This window comes from Poecilia formosa, unplaced genomic scaffold, assembly GCF_000485575.1.
Source record: "Poecilia formosa unplaced genomic scaffold, Poecilia_formosa-5.1.2 Scaffold108, whole genome shotgun sequence".
Classification (NCBI taxonomy): Eukaryota; Metazoa; Chordata; class Actinopteri; order Cyprinodontiformes; family Poeciliidae; genus Poecilia; species Poecilia formosa.
Genome location: NW_006800047.1, coordinates 299,703 through 318,964, shown reverse-complemented (window position 1 = coordinate 318,964; position 19,262 = coordinate 299,703). Strand labels below are relative to the sequence as shown.

At 40.8% G+C, this 19,262-nt stretch overlaps 1 protein-coding gene across 2 annotated transcripts in view; it reads right to left on the bottom strand.

Annotated features, from left to right (window-relative positions):
- ahrra (aryl-hydrocarbon receptor repressor a) overlaps window positions 1-19,262 on the bottom strand; it is a 79,125-nt gene that overhangs the window by 11,486 nt on the left and 48,377 nt on the right. Inside the window, exons 4-5 of one of the 2 annotated variants that reach the window (XM_007559843.2) lie at window positions 6,414-6,532; window positions 1,272-1,361 (exon numbers count right to left, since the gene is read on the bottom strand). In XM_007559843.2, the coding sequence (XP_007559905.1) occupies window positions 1,272-1,361; window positions 6,414-6,532 (209 nt within the window). Of the gene's footprint in view, window positions 1-1,271; window positions 1,362-4,974; window positions 5,314-6,413; window positions 6,533-19,262 lie in introns of those variants that run through there. The other variant, XM_007559844.2, reaches the window with a different exon arrangement.

Sequence of the window (19,262 nt, the reverse complement as noted above, 5' to 3'; positions counted from 1 at the left end):
AATTCTCTCTAAGCTATAATATCGCCACCACAATAAATTAATGGCATGAATCCTTTTTTTTTTTTTTTTTTTTGCCAAAAGTTGATTTATGTACAAATATCACTTTTGGCAAGAAGAAAAAAAAAAGATTTATTCCATTATTTTAAGACGGTTATTATTGAGATCACTTTAGTTTTGCTGCACAAGCTGCGTCTGGGAGTGGAATCTGAACTCTAATTCAAGAACTGGTTAAAAAGATTCTCAGAATTTGATTTTGTCCTGAAATGTGTGTGAAAACAATGCAGCGTTGTCTTTTATGGGAGCACTTTACGTTTAGCGCTACTGTTCGGACAGCTTTACGCCTCCGCAAGATGGAAAATTTGGATAACCAAATAGCATAATGCAACAACCAAATGATAAAACTGTTGATAAGAACGTGTGAGCAAAGATATTCAGAGCATCCAGCCAGAATCCAGCGCTTCACTTCATTTCTGACCCGTTACTGCTTGTATAACTACATAAATAATTCTGAACTGTCCTTTTTCACAATTTAACCCTGAGTACAAATACTCAAATATTATTGGCACAAAGGATCATGACACTTCCTAAATTTAGTATCAGCTTTTTATGCAGTTCTCTCAAAGCTTGTCTTCCATAATGAACCTTGCACAAATGCAGACCGACACGTAGATAAAGTGAGGCAGAGTGTCTCAGACCACAGTGGTTTATATGTCGACCGCCTGCGGACAAAAGAGAGATTTCAACACTGAAAAGCGATTTGTTTATCGTTTTAGAGGAGGGTGGTAGCGTTAGCATGACGGAATGGGATAGCCAGTGTTGACACCAGAAAGGGAGAATGTTAAATTGTGGGGTGATTCACGCGCAGGCATCCAAAGAGTGTCAGGGTGGAAGAAAGGCTTTCTGGTACATACTGACGGTGAAAACACACCAGAACATTTCTACATGGTTGATTTTCATTTGTTTGATCAAAAATTGTGTTCAGTCGGTGTTCTTTTTATTAGTAAACTCTCTGTTACCTCAATGTTTTTTTTCCCCATATTCCCATAAAACACATAATCCCAAGCCAATGGTAGTTCTTTACATTATTAGCATTGAGCACTTAATCCTTTCCCACACACCTGGCAGCTTCGTTATTTTGAATATGGATTTGTTTAATCTCAATTTCCACAGCCTACATGCGACGAAAACCTCGGCCACTGTTCATACGTTTCTAATTTGAAACATATGATTTATGTATTATGTGTATATAAGTATGAAGACTTTCAACTCACCTGATGGAAACCCAAGTAATCCACAATGGTTGAGGAAGCATAAAAAACCATGCCATCACTGCTCACCACCAAGGCAAAGCCTGTTAGAGACTACACACACACACACACACACACACACACACACACACACACACACACACACACACACACACACACAGAAATTGTAAATTCATGCAGTAAATAAACATAAGAGCAATAAGTACATTTATTTCTCTATTTATTTATTGTGACCTAAAGGAACTAAAGTACAAAATGTTTCTTTGAAGCTAGATGCTAAATGTAGCACAAATTCATTAGACATTTTCTTTTCATGAATGTATGAAAGTCTTCATAAGAGTCAGTAAAAATGAAACAAAGGTACAGAGTTCCAAATGTCCCAAAACATAATAAATGACAAATAATTAATCTTGCTGGCCATAATGGAAAAGAAATCTGCAATCGTCTAGATACGTCAATAATAATAATAATAACAATAATAATAATAATAATAATAATGAATCCTTTGTTGTTCTTAGAATAAAAGAACAATGTTCATTTTACTCAACCATATACCTACAAAAAGTAAAATCAGAGAAATGATCATTTTAAGTGGTCTCTTAATTTTATAATATCCTATTTTACATGATTTTTGGCACTGTAGGACATCCAAACAATACAATGTCAACAATAGTGAAAATTAAACACAGAAGGTCAGGTTGAAGAGTAGGCAAAAGAAACCCATGTTGTTTCTGAAGTTGTTTTACTTTGGGGAAAAATAAAGTCGTCTCTGTTGGCATCTAGGCGTGCTGTACTAGTGAAGTGACTGTCAACGTGGCTGAAACAGACACAAAGCCTTTCACCTTAAAACTAAAGTGATCGTTTTGGTCTTGTGAAACAAATAAATAAATGCGAGTAAGTCTCCAAAAGCAAAACACATTTCTTTTCTGCTGTTGTTGAAAGTTCATCTTTGTTTGGTTTGTTTGAGCAGCCAGATGAAAGCTGATCAAATAGGAATGCTGCACATAAACAATGTGGCGGCTTCAGTCAAATGTGCGGATGGAGAGGGAAGCAAAAGGTACGAGGAAAAACCCAAACAGAAGAGGGAAAAGAAAGAAGTTACAGAAAGGATATGTGGAAGGGGTCCTCTCATCTGTGCGGCTTGGATTGCGTGACAACAGCAGGACCGGCTGACTTGCGTGACTGCTGCTGCCAGAGTCTGTCACCTCTGTTTTACAGCGAGAATATGCAGGACTTTTCGGATCTGTGTGTGTGTGTGTGTGTGTGTTGGGAGGGAAAGGGGGGAGGTATTCTACATGGAGTACATCCTCATGGTCACTAAATTCACACTCACTCCCACAGTTTCCTCCCCCTTTCACAAACACCTTACAGTGATCTGATAACCATCCACAGGGGACGCCATTCCACTGCACACACTCCGTCACAACTCGGCCTGTGAACTCACTGAACTGATCGCTCTCCTTTCGCGCCGTAGAGCTCATGATGCACTGAGAGGTGGACTGTGAAAGCCGTTACCCAGAAAAATGTCCGGACTGCGGCATCGTAATTAAAGAAGATCGTGTCCGGAAGCGGGATGAGCGCGACGAGAGTGAGGAGCCGGGCGGTGGGAGGATGGGAGATAGGTGCTCGGTCGCGTTGATGCAGACGATGTTTGACAAGTTCAACTGCTGGCACATGTCCCCCCGCTGACCCCAAACACACACACACACACACACACACANCACACACACACACACACACACACACACACACACAGAGGCACCGACTGCTCTGGCAGCCACTCAAAACACACGACTGTGAACATTTTTGGAAGAACGAATAAATACTGAATGCAGCTTAACATATTTAAGATTCCTAATTTCAAGGGATTTGGAGCGCTCGTAATATCATCCAGAAACAGAACGCCAGAGCCAGATTTAATAAGTGTGCATGAAAACAGTGACTTTAATCGTGATCCGATGCGCCTGTGGCGGAAATGTAAACATTTCTGGCGTCTGTGGGATAAAAAACGCAGCTCCGCAGGTGAAAACGTTCCGATATTTCAGTCAGAATGACCTTTTAAATGATTAAAACGACAAGTTTTTCTGCCGACGCTCATCTCTGTGATTGTTCATTCAAACAATAGATGTGAGCATATACTGTATATAGAGGAAAGCCATGTTGTTTTCATGAAGTCCTACAGGGGCCAAAAAGAGGTCAGCTTTTTTTTCATGTCGGTCGCACGCAAGTTTATGTACTCAGTGATGCACTTTTTTCCCTTGTGTCCTCCAAGTCACTGAAATCCTGCAATAAATGCAGCAATAAAACCCTGAAGGGCTCTGGCAGTTTTATTTTTCTGGAACAAACAGGATCTTTTAACCTGAAACGGCGTATTTGGGCAATAAAAGCTAATACATATTTTTTCTACTGATTACTTCAATTAGCTTTACAAAAAAGGTAATTGTGATACATTTCTACTGGCAAATTTATCACAGATGAGCGCAGCGCAGTCGTTGTTCCCGTGTTTGAGCACAAAACGTGGAGATTCGCTGGTTTAAGGGACACAGAATTGCGTTTGCATCGTGTTTTACATAAAACACAAATGCCAAGAACGACTAACTATGTTCCACTTGTCCACAGTTATGTGAAAACTGCAGAGCTGCAGAAGTCAGGAAAAAAAAAACTACTGTACTAACACTGGCAACGCTACACATAGTGCCGTTTTTATATGTTTTTCTCATCATTTCCCTCAGTTTCTTGGATCCTGAAGCTTTTAGGTAGTGGAAACACCTGTTGCTGTCCCGCGGCACAAAATATCTGCAACTACAGACAGCCCCCAAGAGAAACTAAAAACTTTAACTTTCAACATCTTAAAAGTTGTGGCGCTACATAGAGAAAAATGTCCAGTTTCCCCTTGTGTTTGCTTTATCTGTTACGTCATGCAGCAAACGGCAAATAGGAGCTTTTATCGTTTTCTTTCAACAGTGACTTTCTTCTCGCCTGTTTTCCATAAAAGCCAGCTTCGTATTGGTTGTCCTGTCAAGTAGGAATGCTTAATAAAGACCTAGGATTTTATCACAATATTTTGTGGTGCTATTAATGATAGAATAACAATTACTTCTTTTGTAAGGTAGATTTATGGCACAGCGTTAGTTGCACTGCAGACATTCCTGTCTGAAACAGGCTTCTTCAGGAAGTCATTTACCTTAAAGAAGCTTGATTTATATCACTAAACTGAACACAGTAACGGTAATTGATCATATTTTTCAATTTAGTGATATTTATTGACTGTCTTGTGGAACAAACACCGGAGAAAGTCAAATAATTTTAGTGTAAATAACAGTTTGACAAAAAATTAAAAAAAAATGATGGAGACCACAAGAAATCAAAATTCTTATGATAATAAATTGTTCACAATAAATGATAAAAAATTAAAAATAATAAGACAACAAACTGTAGAGTTCAGATTGAGCCACACATCCCAGAAGATTTGACTTGACTCACTCTGCGGTTACAACAAGCAAAAAAAATGGAGCCGGGACATGTTAAAGAAAAGCAAAAAAATAAAGGGAAGAAGCTACACCGTTTACTTAAACAGCAGATTAAAATCTAAAATAGTAAAATCATAATTTAAAAAAAAGATGTTGAGTTAACCAATTGGGTTGGATCAACACTGTGTGCCTGTGGGCTAGAACTGGGCCCAATCTAAACTAACAAAGTCTTTCACCTGGATCTCTTCTGCTCCCAAAGTTATCTCAGGCCTCTTGGCTGCTGCCTTTGGGCTGCAGCGTTGACACACTCTTCCCTGTTTCAAACAACAGCCAGAGCTCTGTGAGGCGTTTAGAGCCCGGAGTATTGTTTTATAACCTAACCCAGCTTTAAACATCTCCACATTTGTCTGTCTGACCTGCCTGCTGTTTTTCTTGGTCTTTGTGACGCTGTTTGTTCGTTAATGTTCTCCAACAAACCTTTGTGGCCTTCCCATCTGGATTTAGACTGAGATTAAATTACACACAGGTGGCCTCTATTTACCAATCAAATGACTTTTAAAGGCAAATTTCAGATTTTTCCACTTTGGTTTTGCACTATTTTTGTTAGCTTGTCACTTAAAAAAAAGAGATGAAAAAGTGGAAAGGATTTGAATACTTTCTCTATGATGTACACTCATACAGAATCCAGTTGCCAGAAACTTTGGTAAATAAGGAACTTCACCACATTTTTGTTTTTCTGTAGAGTTTTCAAGTTCTGTAATAGATTGCCGATCTAGCCTAAAAGAGGGGGAAAAAACGTGTCTGATCTGATTGTTTGGACTCCACTGCGTAAAAACCCGGTGTTGCCATAGGGCTTCGGTCCAAGCTGAGTCACGCAACAGTAGATGGAACATCATTACGGTCAATCTAGTCTTTTGTTAACCGTTCCTGTGAGGAACCTAACACATTAACAGAGGACGGGGCTCTGAATCCCTGCCTGCTGGAAAATGACCAACGTCATAATTTGCAGCCTCACTGAGAGCCAGCGGGTCATGGAGAGTGTAATAATGATCTGATGTGTTTGCAGTTCCCATGCAGCGTGCTCCTGATCTGTTTCACCAGCAACAAGCGGTGTAGTGTGTTATCTATCAGCCTGTCTGTGTGTCTCCCCTAATGCGTGTTTACGTTAAAGTCCTGGTGTGTCCCATTTTGTTGTCAAACGCAATTTGCTTTGACCGTCAAGAGACAGACTGAGTCTGCGCATCTCTCCTGCTTGCTTTCACACTCCGTGAGCGCATCAAGACGGGGAGATGTGCTTCACACAGACTCTCACGCACCTCGCCGGCTGCTTGTGGAAGTTCCCATTGCCCTCCTTCGGCTCCGACGCAGCCGCGTCGCCCACCGTGTGTCCCGCAACGCCGCGGCTCCACGAGGGAGGTCGCGCCGCAGGGCAACTCACTCAGACAAATCTTCTTACAGGCACGTGCGTGAACTGCAGGGCGAGTTCACCGACGGTGCCATCAACAGGGGGGGAAGGAAAGAAAGTGCAATGGCACGACATGACGGAGCATTTTGTCGCCCGAAACGAGCCGAACCGTGGCGCTTGTATGCCGAAAACACTTTCTGTTTAAGCGATCAGAAGCAGACGTCACTCACACAGGACACACACACGCACATGGGTCATATGGTTTCTTACTTCCAGGAGGAGGCTGCTTTCATTGATGGTGGTGCCCAAAGGAAGGCTATCTTTCCTGGGTTCAGGGTTAGAGGATGCTGGGGTGGTGATGTGCTTCCTGGAGGGTTTGTCTTGACTCGCTGCAGAAAGAAAACACGTAAATACATCAGCACATGTGACGGAGACTGAAATCAATTACTTCAAAAGAGACTCAACAATGAGATCATTGCTTTTGTTTTTTTCGGTTGGTCGGTCGGTCGACATCGGTCAAGCAGGAGCAGATGTTGTCTTAAGCCCCACGCTGGCCGGCGCCAAAAAAAATTCAAAAAATGACTGACTGACAATGATGTTTCTGTTTACAAAGGCGCTGTTGTGAATGATTAAAGGGAGAGCTAGAGCATTTCTCAGACATGTGGCAGAGTCATTACCCGTATCAGACTCCCTTTTGGACGGCATAAATGCTAGTCACCACACCAGGCCAGTGTGTTGGGTCAGTTTAAAAACAGGGAAACAGTTTGAGGGTTTGTCTAACTTTGTAGGGTTCCTTAAGCACAAAAAAGCACATCCAACAATCACAGAAAGTTTGGGGCAAATGGGATGTCAGACTTATGTGTTCTTGCTGCCCAACCTGCAAAGCTAACCTCAGATCCTTAGTAGTTGAAGTAAATACTGTGTGATTCAGCCTGAAAGTGATCATTAATAGTGGATCCAATCCAGTACAAACAAGACTTCTTAAAGTTTGAGGAATTTGAGTGACTACTTATAAATTTAAGACTACTTAGAAAATGCAAACATTTGCAGATGTAAATTTACAGAACTAAAACTACAACCTGTTTCTGGCTACTTTTTTCTTTAAAATATCACAACACTCTCTCATTATCCTCAACCTCACAGATATTTTCTCTCTTAAAGTAAAGCCTGCACAAGACAGTGCCTTATAAAAGTCTTAATGCTCAATGATCTTCTTCAAATGTTACGTCAAAGGTCCATCATCTGAAGTTGGAAAGAGGGTTACACAGCAAGCCAACCAAAGACTTTGCCGTCCGCCATAACTGACTTGAAACGCTGGGCATGGAGAGCGTTACTCTGAGAAGCCTGTGGTGGCGCTGCACCAAGAACAACTGAAGTAAATGACATGAAAACCTCTGAAGAAGACACTGATCCCAACACAAAACATAAACACAAACGGAGTGTCGTCAGTTTTTAGCAGTTGTAGAATTTCTCGTTTTCTTTGGTAAAAGATGACAAGCCATTTCTCGTGCTTGCGCTACACACACACCTTTGATTTGGTTGTATTTACCCATAATGCCCTGCGCTACAGTTCCGTTTCCTGCTTTGGGAGCGGCCTCCGATCCGCTTAGCATTCACTGTGAACCACGGAAGAGTTTACGTCAACCGAACTGGGACTTAGGTATATAGGCGGACCAGAGTTCGCTGTTTTGGTTCGCACTATAGTTCAACTGCACATTCACACAAACTGGACCTTCTAGAAAATGAATTAGTTATATTAAAGCGGACTAAACAGGGCTAGTGTGTGTTCACCCTTAAAACGGCTTGAAAACTGATGGTGACAGGTGAGTCTGAGGTATTTTCAAAGAAAAAAGAGCAAAAATGTCAAGTCTCAAAGCTGGTTGAGACATACTCTGAAAGCCTTAGAGCTTCAAATGCAGCAAAATGTGTTTTTCTTGACTCAACAGGACTTAATACAAAACACATGCCAGACTTTGTGAAAGATTTTTTTCTTTCCTCTTTCATTTTCCTTCCATCTCAAAGTTTTGTGCCGCTTTGTGTCGATCTGTCACACGAATTCCCAATTTGCGGTTGGTAACGTCAAACGATGTGATAACATTCAAGGGGGTATGAACACTTTTTGCGAGGCACCTGCTCTCCAGAGTTTGGTTTACTGAACTGTCACATGCTCTCCCATCACTGCATGTTTGGAGGCATGTTTGCGTGTCTGTCCTGTGGCTGTTCGGTCGGTGGGGCATGTGGCTCCCTCCGACAGATCAGCCCTTTGATCCATCATTCGTTGTAGCAAGCACAGATCAGTCACGCAACTCACATCCCCACATACCTCCATCTACATTATGAAAACCATTATGATCTCCACGCCAATATGTCCTCTAATGTTTCCACCAACCCCTCCCGACGCCACCACCCCCAACGTACAACCTCATTACGGCTTCAGTTCATCACCCTTGACCTTCTACTGTGTTCATCCCTTCCCCCTTCGAACTCTACTTCATTGCTTCATTCTCTCCACCCTATCTTTGCTCAGCTTTGTATAAAGGGTGATCAACCTATTTTGGTGCAAAAAGAGATTCGTGCATCCATACATTTTGTTTGGACTCTTTTTTTTTCTTTTCTCCACCACAAGTAATCGTTTCTTTCTTAAGCTGAAACGCAGCCCATGAAACGCACAGACAGCCTGAAAGCCGGTGCTTGTGCTAATCGTTTTGTCATCACCTCCACTAAGTGAGAACACATACAAACAAACAGCTGCAGACGGCCGTCCCACAGAAAAATCCTTCTGTTCAATCACCAGAATATCATCCAACCAGTGGAAACCATTGCGGAGGGGAAATGAGTCTAATGACCGTCTTTATTTCCCCCCCTTTCAACGCCTCATATATTTTTGTTTTCCCTCTTATGGCGGCTCTTGGAGAGGATGCTACGTCAGGAAAGACAAACACTCGGGATGATTAATTATCGGCACCGGCACTTCCCCTGCCAACAATGCGGGCTTTATTCCTCGCCCGCTAACGTCTTCGGCTTTGCTTTTCTTTGCCTGGAACTTTCTCCGTCTCTGGTCCGAAAATGAAAACAGAGTGGGTAATGGTGAGGCGTTTATGGGTGCTGTGTGAGGACTGGGTGTTAGGTAAAAAAAAAAAAAAAAAGTGACAAGTACAGGGATGTGGAAGCTGCCAAAAGGGTGAGGCTTGAAGTGTTTGGTTCCTTCGGTCGGCCAGAGCCGTCTTTCCACTGAGCGTACCGAATATCAAGACCACCATCCAATTATTAGGTTACGCTCTGACTTCATTTTTACGGTAATGCCGACAAAGGGCTGCTCAGAGAGAACTTTGGGTGGGGAGTTATCAAGCATTTTGCTTGTTTGATCTGAATTAATAACTGGGTTGAAATATCTTCTTACGTGTAAAGTGAAAAGGTATTTTACCCTCTTATAGGGTTGGGGTTGTCTGTTAAACTCATCAAAATCAAATCATAATATCAGACCAAGACTCTTCACCATACATTTTTGCCTTTGCGAATCCAATTATTGTCTGAAAACTACTTTTCGTTTCCTATAGCGTCTGATTTTCAGGTCAGTTTGATGACACGAAACATGCAAGTAAGACAAAAAGTAAAAGAAAAAAGGGCAAGAAACCCATAAGTATGCATGAACTTTTTTCACAGCAAATGGAAAAAAAAAAAAATAAAAGTCTTCTTTATCAGTTCCAGACGCGCCACTCCAGTTTCAGAACCTCCTGCTCTCTGCCAGCGAGCTGGCGCTCCCAACGAACTGTTTGCTCCTGAAGCCTCCAGGGGGAGAGGTGAGCGCGGCCGCAGGGCCAACAGATGAGCAAAGAGCACAGTGTGGTTGTGTTTGCCTGTTTTCAACATCCCCTCTTTTTAAAGCCACTTCCTCCTGTAAAACCAAGAGTAGCTGAAAAAGACAATAACACAGAGAAACGCAGCCGACAGAAAAACGAGAAGGTACTTAGATGATTTTACGGTGCGGATTAAAGAGACAAAAGAGAGGGAAATAATTTTGCCAACGTCAAAAAAAAAAAAAAAAAAAAAAAGAGCTGTTGAGAATGAGTGCAAGTGATACTATTATTATGGTGAATAATAATAAAGTTATAAAAGTTCTTGACTTTAATGTTGGATTTTTTATTATTATCGTGAAGCACTGCACTATTTTATGAGTGAAAATTGCACCATGATTAAGATTTACAACTTTTTTTTTTCTTAAGCATCACTTTTTCTGATCAATTTCCAGAATTTACTTGAGACGTGACACCTGTTGATGGTGCTGGCTACTTCAAATTTGTCTTTTCTGGCTGCACAGCTGCAGTTTGTTGTCATTTCATCACTATTTCCCTCTGATTTCAGTAGCATAGCACAGCTAAACATTGCAGTTCTACATACAGTCTATTCTATTTTGCTGATCTAGTTAAAAAGACATTTTCTTCATTTACAATAATGCTAACAGTGAATATGAGACAGTGTTGGCTGATGCAGTTTTTTTTTTGTTTTTTTTACATACATTACATACATAATTCACTAAATTATTAGTGAATGTTCAGAGTTAATGACTTAAGAGACAAAAGAAAGCAACATCAGAAGAATAGCAGAGTTGCAGCCATCAGGCTTTTCTTTATAGTCAATAACTTTGTTTTTTTCCTTAAGCCTGGACCACTGTAAATATAAAAAAAATAAAAAAATAAAAACACTGCAAGTTTCATGATGGAGGTGCTAGTTTAGAATCCAATGACAATAATGAAGGAAATACAAGATCATCCCCGTCCAGAGGCTGTTTCCCTACTGTTAGCTTTATTAGACTAAATTAAAAAGAAGTTCAAAGGACATTTTGAAACCTAGTGTGTAAAAAGTCCTGAAAAATTGGGAATTCTTAGTTCTGATGCATTTAATGAAAAGGTTTCAAATAAAAGTCAGATTTTTCATTGGCACGACCTGCAGGTTACCCGATCAGAGAACCAAACCGAGGGAAAACCGGCCAAATCCGAAGTTAAACAGCAGCCAGTTTTACGGTGCAGTGGAGGCCCCCTGCTCACTTTGACTCATGTTTTCTATTAATTCTCCCCTCCTCGTCTTGTAAAATGACAATAATTGAAGCAGCATGGGTGCCATCTCTTGGCTGCGTGTACATTTTCCGGAGAAATGTTTTCGTCCTGAACACGCATGACGCCGTGCGGCACAGCAGTTCCTCCTCTCCTACAAGGCTACAACATGTAATAGCATGCGTGTAAAGACTACTGTATGCATGTGTGTGTGCGTGCGTGTGTGTGTTGAGATTCGACTGGCTTGGTGCCACCTCCTTTGCCTAGTCCCGCCTCTTCCCTCACCACTCTTCTCTGCGTACGTCTCTCTCTCTCTCTGCAGGCACAGGAAATCCACAGTGGAGAGAGCAATACTCTCAGAGAGAGAGAGAGAGAGAGAGAGAGAGGAGCTGGCTGATCAAGGGCTGCTTGTCACGCGAGCGAGCCGTCTGTCAATCTACCCCCCCCTTCCTCCTGACAGGCTGCTGGAAGGCGGCCAAGGCCTTGCGTGCAAGCCGGCAAGCCACATTAACCCATAAAGAATTTCATAATAGCAACAGCTGTTAAATATTGATGACTTCTGGCAAGTTCTCAATGGTCGATTCGCAAGGAAAGGTTAAGCCCCGCGCTAGTAATTCGAGCTTGTGCTTCATTGTGCCACAGATCAAATGTCCGGATGTTGGCCGGTTCAAATCCGACCATTACTGCCTTCTTGTTTCACAAATAAGAGGTTTTTTAAATTGTGCTCTTCTCTTGAGAGAAACACTCAGACGCTTCCACTGGTTTTCCTCTGCTGCAGTTGCAGCTGACTCAATCCTCAATCAGCCTATATACCAGTATTAATACCGAGTTGTGCTTTTCTAATCTTTCCCATATTGTTCCGGATGAGAATGCTTCGTTTCCCCCTTGTGACATGGTTACACGTCAAGGGATGAAACGATTTAGAGACATTCCCCCCCTGGTCTGTTGACAAAACATCATCCACGAACAGTACTTTTTTTTTTTTTTTTGGCCAGCAATTACAAATATGCATCTTTCTGAGTAGATTATGATGCGAGTGAGTGATGTTTGCTGGGATGAAGGGGGGTTAGAGTGTGCATGTGGACCTGAGAGGGAAAGCCTAATCTCTGAGGCGAGTTGGAGGGGGAAAAAAAATCTAAATAGAAAATTTGATTCCTGAACACAACAACAACAAAGGCTTTTGTTGTGCGCTGAGATGCCGAAGCAGAAAGGAAGTGATATTATGACAGCACAAATGGGATCACGCAGAACAAAAAGTGGAGATGTAAACTCTATTGTTTCCACTTCTCTGTTTTAGTTGGCAGGCGGAGGCGCTTGCTTCTGTTGTTCTACACGACTAATATGCCGACTAACTCGAGGCCTCGAGCAAAACAGACTTGAATGGCAGCTTCTCCACTCTGCTACTGTATGCGGTTTGATTGCACGGCCCGTCGTTGTGAAAGTTTTACACCGATCCGATTTTGAAAGCCACCTCGGCGCTACTATGAAAAGCACCACCGGCGCGACAGATATTTGTTTTTGTTTTTTTTTTGGGGGGGGGGCGCAAATAATCTCGTCTGTCGCCTTTCCAACGAATCCGCCGAAATAGTGATTGATGGAGCCGAGGTGCTCTAAGTCTGTCTAAACACTCCTTATGTTTGCCTTGTCGAGCCTTGGCAAAACGAACCACAGCGCAGACCCGATGTGGTGCAATACTTACACAGACAATTAGAAAAACTAACTCAACGCTAATGGCTGGAGACCCTTCGCTGACACACTAGGAGTCGCATCCAAGGCTCGGGTTTGCGTGACGCGAGCCAATTAGGCAAGAAAAGAATTTTTATTTGCCAGAACCCGGGAAAGAGAGAGAGAGAGAGAGAAAGAGAGAGAAAGAGAGAGATCCTTCTAAAACGAGGCATAAACAAGTTTGCGAGTCTGTCGCTGGAGACGCGAGCGCGTTCCACCAGTTACGACCTCGACCGCGAACAGCGTGTCCTGCAAGGCCGGACTCAGGATACGGCGTCCCTCGTGACTCATGGTGATGAGAGCGACAATCCTGTCTGTGGGCTGAAAGGCAACGGATTCACACAAACTGCATGTAGAGAGAGAAAGAGAGGGAAAAAAATGGGCACACTAAAAAACACAAAGAGGTTGTATAGTTTGAGCTCAGTGGAAAATTTGTTGCATAATTTCTGGTGCGCTTAAGTTTCTCTCTTTTTCTCCTTTGCTTCTTTTATTTGGAACATACCTGTTTTAATATTCTTCTGTAAGTTTTGTGAAAAATTTGATATCACCGCTTGATTTTAGGTGGTTTCCTGCTGGCAATCTTTGAATTTAATAAAATTAGATGCGGATCCAATTTGCAATAGTTTTTTTTATTTTATTTTATTTTGGAGAGGAAGGAAGGGATATGAGATGTAGACAGACCAAAAACTACAAGAGAAAAACCAACTTATGTCAACCAGACATGCAAATTAACATCACCATGGTTTCAGCTTTTAATGCAAATAAACTACAATCATTTATGTTTTTTTTTTCCTTTGAACTCTAGTTTTATAATAAATTTCAGTGCTAGGAAATGCAAGTAACTCTATAAATATCATTCCCTTGAATCCTTGCTTAGGTCTGTAAGGTTGTGACCTCTTGCTCTCTCAAAAAGACTAAATTGCTTCATAAAAGTTGCATTCAAGCAAATCCAGCTGGCCAAAGCAAAACGCAGCATTTCTACAACTGCACACACAATCTAAGCTTTTACAAGCAGTCTGGAAACTATTAGACCTTAATTACAATAAAGTCTTCGTTAAAACTATAAAGTTCATGTGATGTTACAATGGAGCAATTTTACTAAAATAAATACAAAAAATATGCATGTGCATATGTTTCAATACGCTATTAATGCATGTTCCGAATATGATACGTGAAAAATGGCTGAGAAAGATGAAGAGGAACGTTAGTAAGTTAATTTAACTGAGGCCCTGCTTCAAACATCTCCTTCAACATTCATTAACCAGTTGAACTCTTTTGCTCCCCATTCAGTTTATGTTTATGTTTTATTTTGATACATTTTCAAATGGATAACAATGAAAAGGTTCAAAATACACGATGATTTAATTTGATTTGCGCCACCCTGTAAGAAAGTCGCCAACGGAACAGATTGTCTAAAAGTTGCAACATCATCGCCTGACAAAGTTCTGCAGTAGTAAATGTTCCTCTTGTTAGATTAAAGTCAAAAATTGTGAGAAATTACTATCATTTGTAAATGTTTTGGGGGAAACGCCGTTTGAATCTAAGACTGCATATTAAAAAAATTGCATTCAGCCCATGACTTTCAAATTCGACACAAATGTTTTCCCCAAAACTCCACATCATATTATCAGCACTTAGCAGTTAGTCAGATAAGAAATCTGAACTTGAAATTCAGAGTAAAGGCCTGGTTGGTTATTATCTTTCACAGTCCTAATTGTGTCAGTCTAAGCTTATGAAATATGACAGATATGAACCCGGATTATACCAAAATACGTCTGACCAACTTCCTGTTGGTAGATAATTACAGAAGTCATAAAACGACATTTAGTTACACTAAACTATGATAATCTTTGAAAATATATAAAGGGTGATAATTATGAATTTTCCAGCCACATAGTGCTGATTTACAGCACAATCATGTAAGTATGTTACCTGCAGTTGTTTAAATCATACATATCACATATGACTTAAAAGAAATTTTGCAATTTGAGACTTTGAAATTGGGGCTCTGTCTCTTTAAGAAGCTTTTACTCTTCCCAACAATCCGCTTTAAGCATGACATCACAAGATGTAAAATAACCACATCATCTCTCACCTCAGTCAGTACATCTTTTTTGTTTTATCCACCAAAATGTAATCTGATAAATGATACTTTTTGACATGGTGAATTATCTGTTTTGCCAAAAGATGATGTAGGCAAAAAAAAAAAAAAAAAACGTTTGGCCAAAAATGACTTTGGCCATTATTTCAGGAAGGTGACGGGATACTAAAAAATGACAAACATCGTCCAGTACCGACGTTCATGACGACATAACGTACATCCCTAAGCTTAAAAAAATTCCAGTCCGTTGATCCACTGGTTTCAGGACTCAGTTTATGCCAAGGAGAACTTGACATATCTGTACACATTGTCTATGAAGACACTGAAAGGCCAAGCAGTGTGTAATTAAAGGGGCGCAAGGTGTTTAATGTACCCGAGGTTCAGAGGGATCAAGTGCCAGCCATAATGTTAATCATGTTTTATGCATGGCGGCTATTATCATGTCGTTCAGAAGACAAAGTCGAGGTATCATGTTTCCATGCTGGCTTTCAGTGTGTGTGTGTGTGTGTGTGTGTGTGTGTGTGTGTGTGTCTGTGTGTGTGTCTGTGTGTTGAGTATTTTTATTATTTTTTTGTCTTCATTATACTTGTGGGGTTTCATTGCCTCATAAGGGCCAAAAAAACTAAAACACGAGTTCAAAGAGCTGCTTGATGATCAAAGTTTTTATTACGGTTCTTGGATGATGGGAAAGGTTAAGATAATGCAGATTCTGTTGGTTAGGGTTATGGGAAGGGAACAGTTAATATATGCCATATGTTATAGGATCTTGGTATACATAGACATGTACGTGTGTATGTCAGTGTGACCACAATAAAGCCAGAAATCAGAGACAAAGTACAGCATTTGGCTGGCTGTGTTTCCTGTACGAACCAAGTTTACAGTATCTGTGGCGACTTATTATGCTTCTAATTTACAACATTACTTTTCCTCACCTTAATCTTAGAATATAAAAGGAAAGAATAGAATAGACAAATCCTTTATTGTCCCACTGTGGCGAGGCAGCAAATTCAGGTGAGTGGGACATGCGTATTCACACGAAGGTAAAACTAAAAACTAAACTTCGTTTACAGCTCCTATTACTACAGCTTTATATCATGTCAAGCTTTCCCCATATATTTGTAAGGAAAGCATCATTTATGATCAAACAGAAGTCTGACTTACATTATTTAAGCACACATTTCTGTGGTAAAAGGTCTGAACAACTTCAGAAACATTTGATTTTACGTGAAGGCTCAGCTGCTAGAGCCACACAAGCCTATCTCTTCTTTAATTTTGACTTGTGTTCGTAAAAGTAAAATATAAAAAAAATGACAGAAAACAAACTTGCAGTTAACTTGTACGTTCGCCTGTTCTCACTGCGTTCCTGTTTTTTGTTTTTTTTTCCACCACCATCGATTAACAATGCGCTTTAGGAATAGTGGCTTTTCTGAATCTCTCTTTTTTTGTCTAAGTGACTGAGTGACAGAGATCCATGTTATTAGCTGAGTCCCCATTAGCCATAGAACTGTGCAAACTGAAATTACACAAATAAATTTGCTTAATGGAAACACGTCAATTTTCGGTAAAGAGTTTTTGCGCTGGGATGAGGTGGTTTTTCAGCAGTTGTAGTTCAAAGAACTGCAACGACAAAATCTTTTTTCACACCAAACGAGCCACATGATCAACAGTCGGATGTTACTACTGGCAAAAACCACGAAGAAGACAGCAACAGGAAGTAGTCTTTTTAGTGGGTATTAGGGTTTTTTAGTTTGTTTTTTATTGTTTGACAATCTGCAGCTGGCTCAACCAGAGCTCTCACAGCATCGCACAGTTCATAAAAAGTCGTGCGTCATTCGAAGGTGTTGAATCCATGGCTGAATCATGAATATAATCTCATGCGGCTGTATAAATCCGCTGCTGTTGTGAGTTTTAACAACTTATCATGTGAACAAGCTTATTCACGTGTGAGTTTAATTTAATTTCATATTTAATGGAATCACCACAGTTGCAAAGTTGTGTTTTCTCGACATTCGAAGAGCATAAACAAAGATTCACTAACATTTGCAATGAAAATGCAGCTACTTCTTACGCTACAACAAAAAAATTGTTAAAACATTTTCAAAGCTTTTTTTTTTCTTCCCCCAAGTGAAATATAATATCCTGCAAAACTTGAACAGCACGTCTAGACTTTCACAGTGAAGAAAAACGATTTTAAAAAAACCCTTTTTTTCAGGTATTGAGTGTGAACTCTACCTCTGCGTGTGATTATGACAGACCCGTGATTGTTTCTGCTCACGGTCTTGTCTCTTTGTACTTGCAACACATTGTTCGATCACTTCAAGTAGCGCAGGAAGGAAGGACATATGCTCCCTTTGCTCTGGCCCAGCAGGGAACATGTGCAGTACTGTGTGAAATATGAAGTATGAGTTGCTGTAAGACGTCAGGGGACGGAGGGGGCTTGGCAAAAATGATGGTGGGATCACGCAAACTTGCTGAAAAAAATGTTGATGAAGGAAGGCGACAGTCACGCCAGCTTGGGATTGCACTGCAGACGTCACTCAGTCGCCACTGTGTTTTGGCATCTGTGGTTAGCGTGATCCTTTGAGTGTACATGGGTACATATAGCAACATATATGCATGTGTGTGTGGTTAATTCCCAAGCATCTAAAGAGATTTTCTGAGGATAAACAAACACTGACCCTCCCTGCCCTCACTAAAGAGACCATTGCTGTGAATATCAGGATTACTTTCTGCTCTCTGCACGTGAAGAGCTGCCAGCTGAAGCCCACACGTCCATGCTCCCCGTAGAGGGAACGCTACAAACACAGCGAGGAGGGAGATTTAACGTTTCAGTCGTTTTCAGTCTGAATCGGAGCAGGAAAATGTAAATAAAAGCTCAACAAAAACACTTTTTGCCTCCAGTTTATATGGTTTTCTTCCCTTGTTTGTTCCTTTAGCAGTGTCACGACCTTGTGGGAGAGTGTCTTCCTAGTCGAAAGCAGGCACAGCTCACCTCTGATAGTCACAGAAAGGTAACATTTACCATGACAGACAAGTCTCAATGTCGTACTAGAAATCAAACAAGATGACAGACTTCAGCGCGAGAGGAAGACGGTTCTGATTTCCTCAAGTAATTATCTAGGTAATTGTTAGCACAGAAAAACAAAAATAAATGTGAAAAAGCTTTATTTTTTCAATTTTAGAGTGTTACTTCCTGTAGTTGCTAGCTGTGCTGCGAAGGAAATACTACCTTGCATGTAAACATAAAGTGGAAATTTATTTTCAGCTTCAATCTGCTAAACGGGAAGAACGCTGTGAGTTTTTTATTTTTGAAGCATTGACAGCAGTTTCCCTCTGCTACTTTTCTAACTTCCTGTTGGGACTAGCTGTGCTGCAGTTGTATGATTATCTTGTATGTAAACAGAAAACAGGCATTTGGTTTTAGCTGGGCAACAATCAGAAAAATATGAAAGAAAAAGATACATATGTCTATTTTTGAATGAATGTTTCACGGGAGTTTTTAACTGGTTCTTTTCTAACTTCCTGTATTAGCTAGCTGTGCAGCAGTGGCAACAGTAGAATTTAAAATCTTTCTTCCACAATAACAGTGGCTTAAACAACAAAATGTTTTTTTTCTGTTTTCAAATGTAAACGTTAAAATTGAACATCCATGCATGTACGCATCAGCTGTTGCTGTGTTAAACTTGCTGCCAGAATAACAATGAAATAATTGTATAATTAAAATAATTGTCAAAATGAAAAAGCCAAGTTTAAAATACAGTACAGTGAACTCAGTGTTCTTTTAAATAGCAACTTCAAACGTCTGAAACCTTATAAAAACACAATGATGTCAACTGTGAGACAAACACAGAGCGATCTTGTGTTGGGTTTAAGGCGTGCGTTATTTTAGTCCTCACCAAAACCCAAATACAGCAAAACCAAACTGTACTTCTGTGTGAATGTGTGTCTGCGTAGATCATCCTTCCTTTTTTTCTCTCGCTTTCTCTCTCTCTCTCTTGCTCTCTGCTTGTGTGCGTGCAAAGCCTGATGATGATCCCATCACCATGTGGTTAAAATGACACCGCTTCTCACGAAAGCCAACTCGGAAGCAGGGGTGAGCGTGTGTTAGTGTGTGTGTTTTCGTGTGTGTTAGTGTGCGTGTGTGTGTGTTTGAATCAGAGGGGGTAGAGGGAGAAAATAAAAAAAAAGAAGGATCACGTGGGGCAGCAGCGCAGAGTCCAGGAGGGTTCGGCCGGGTCAGTC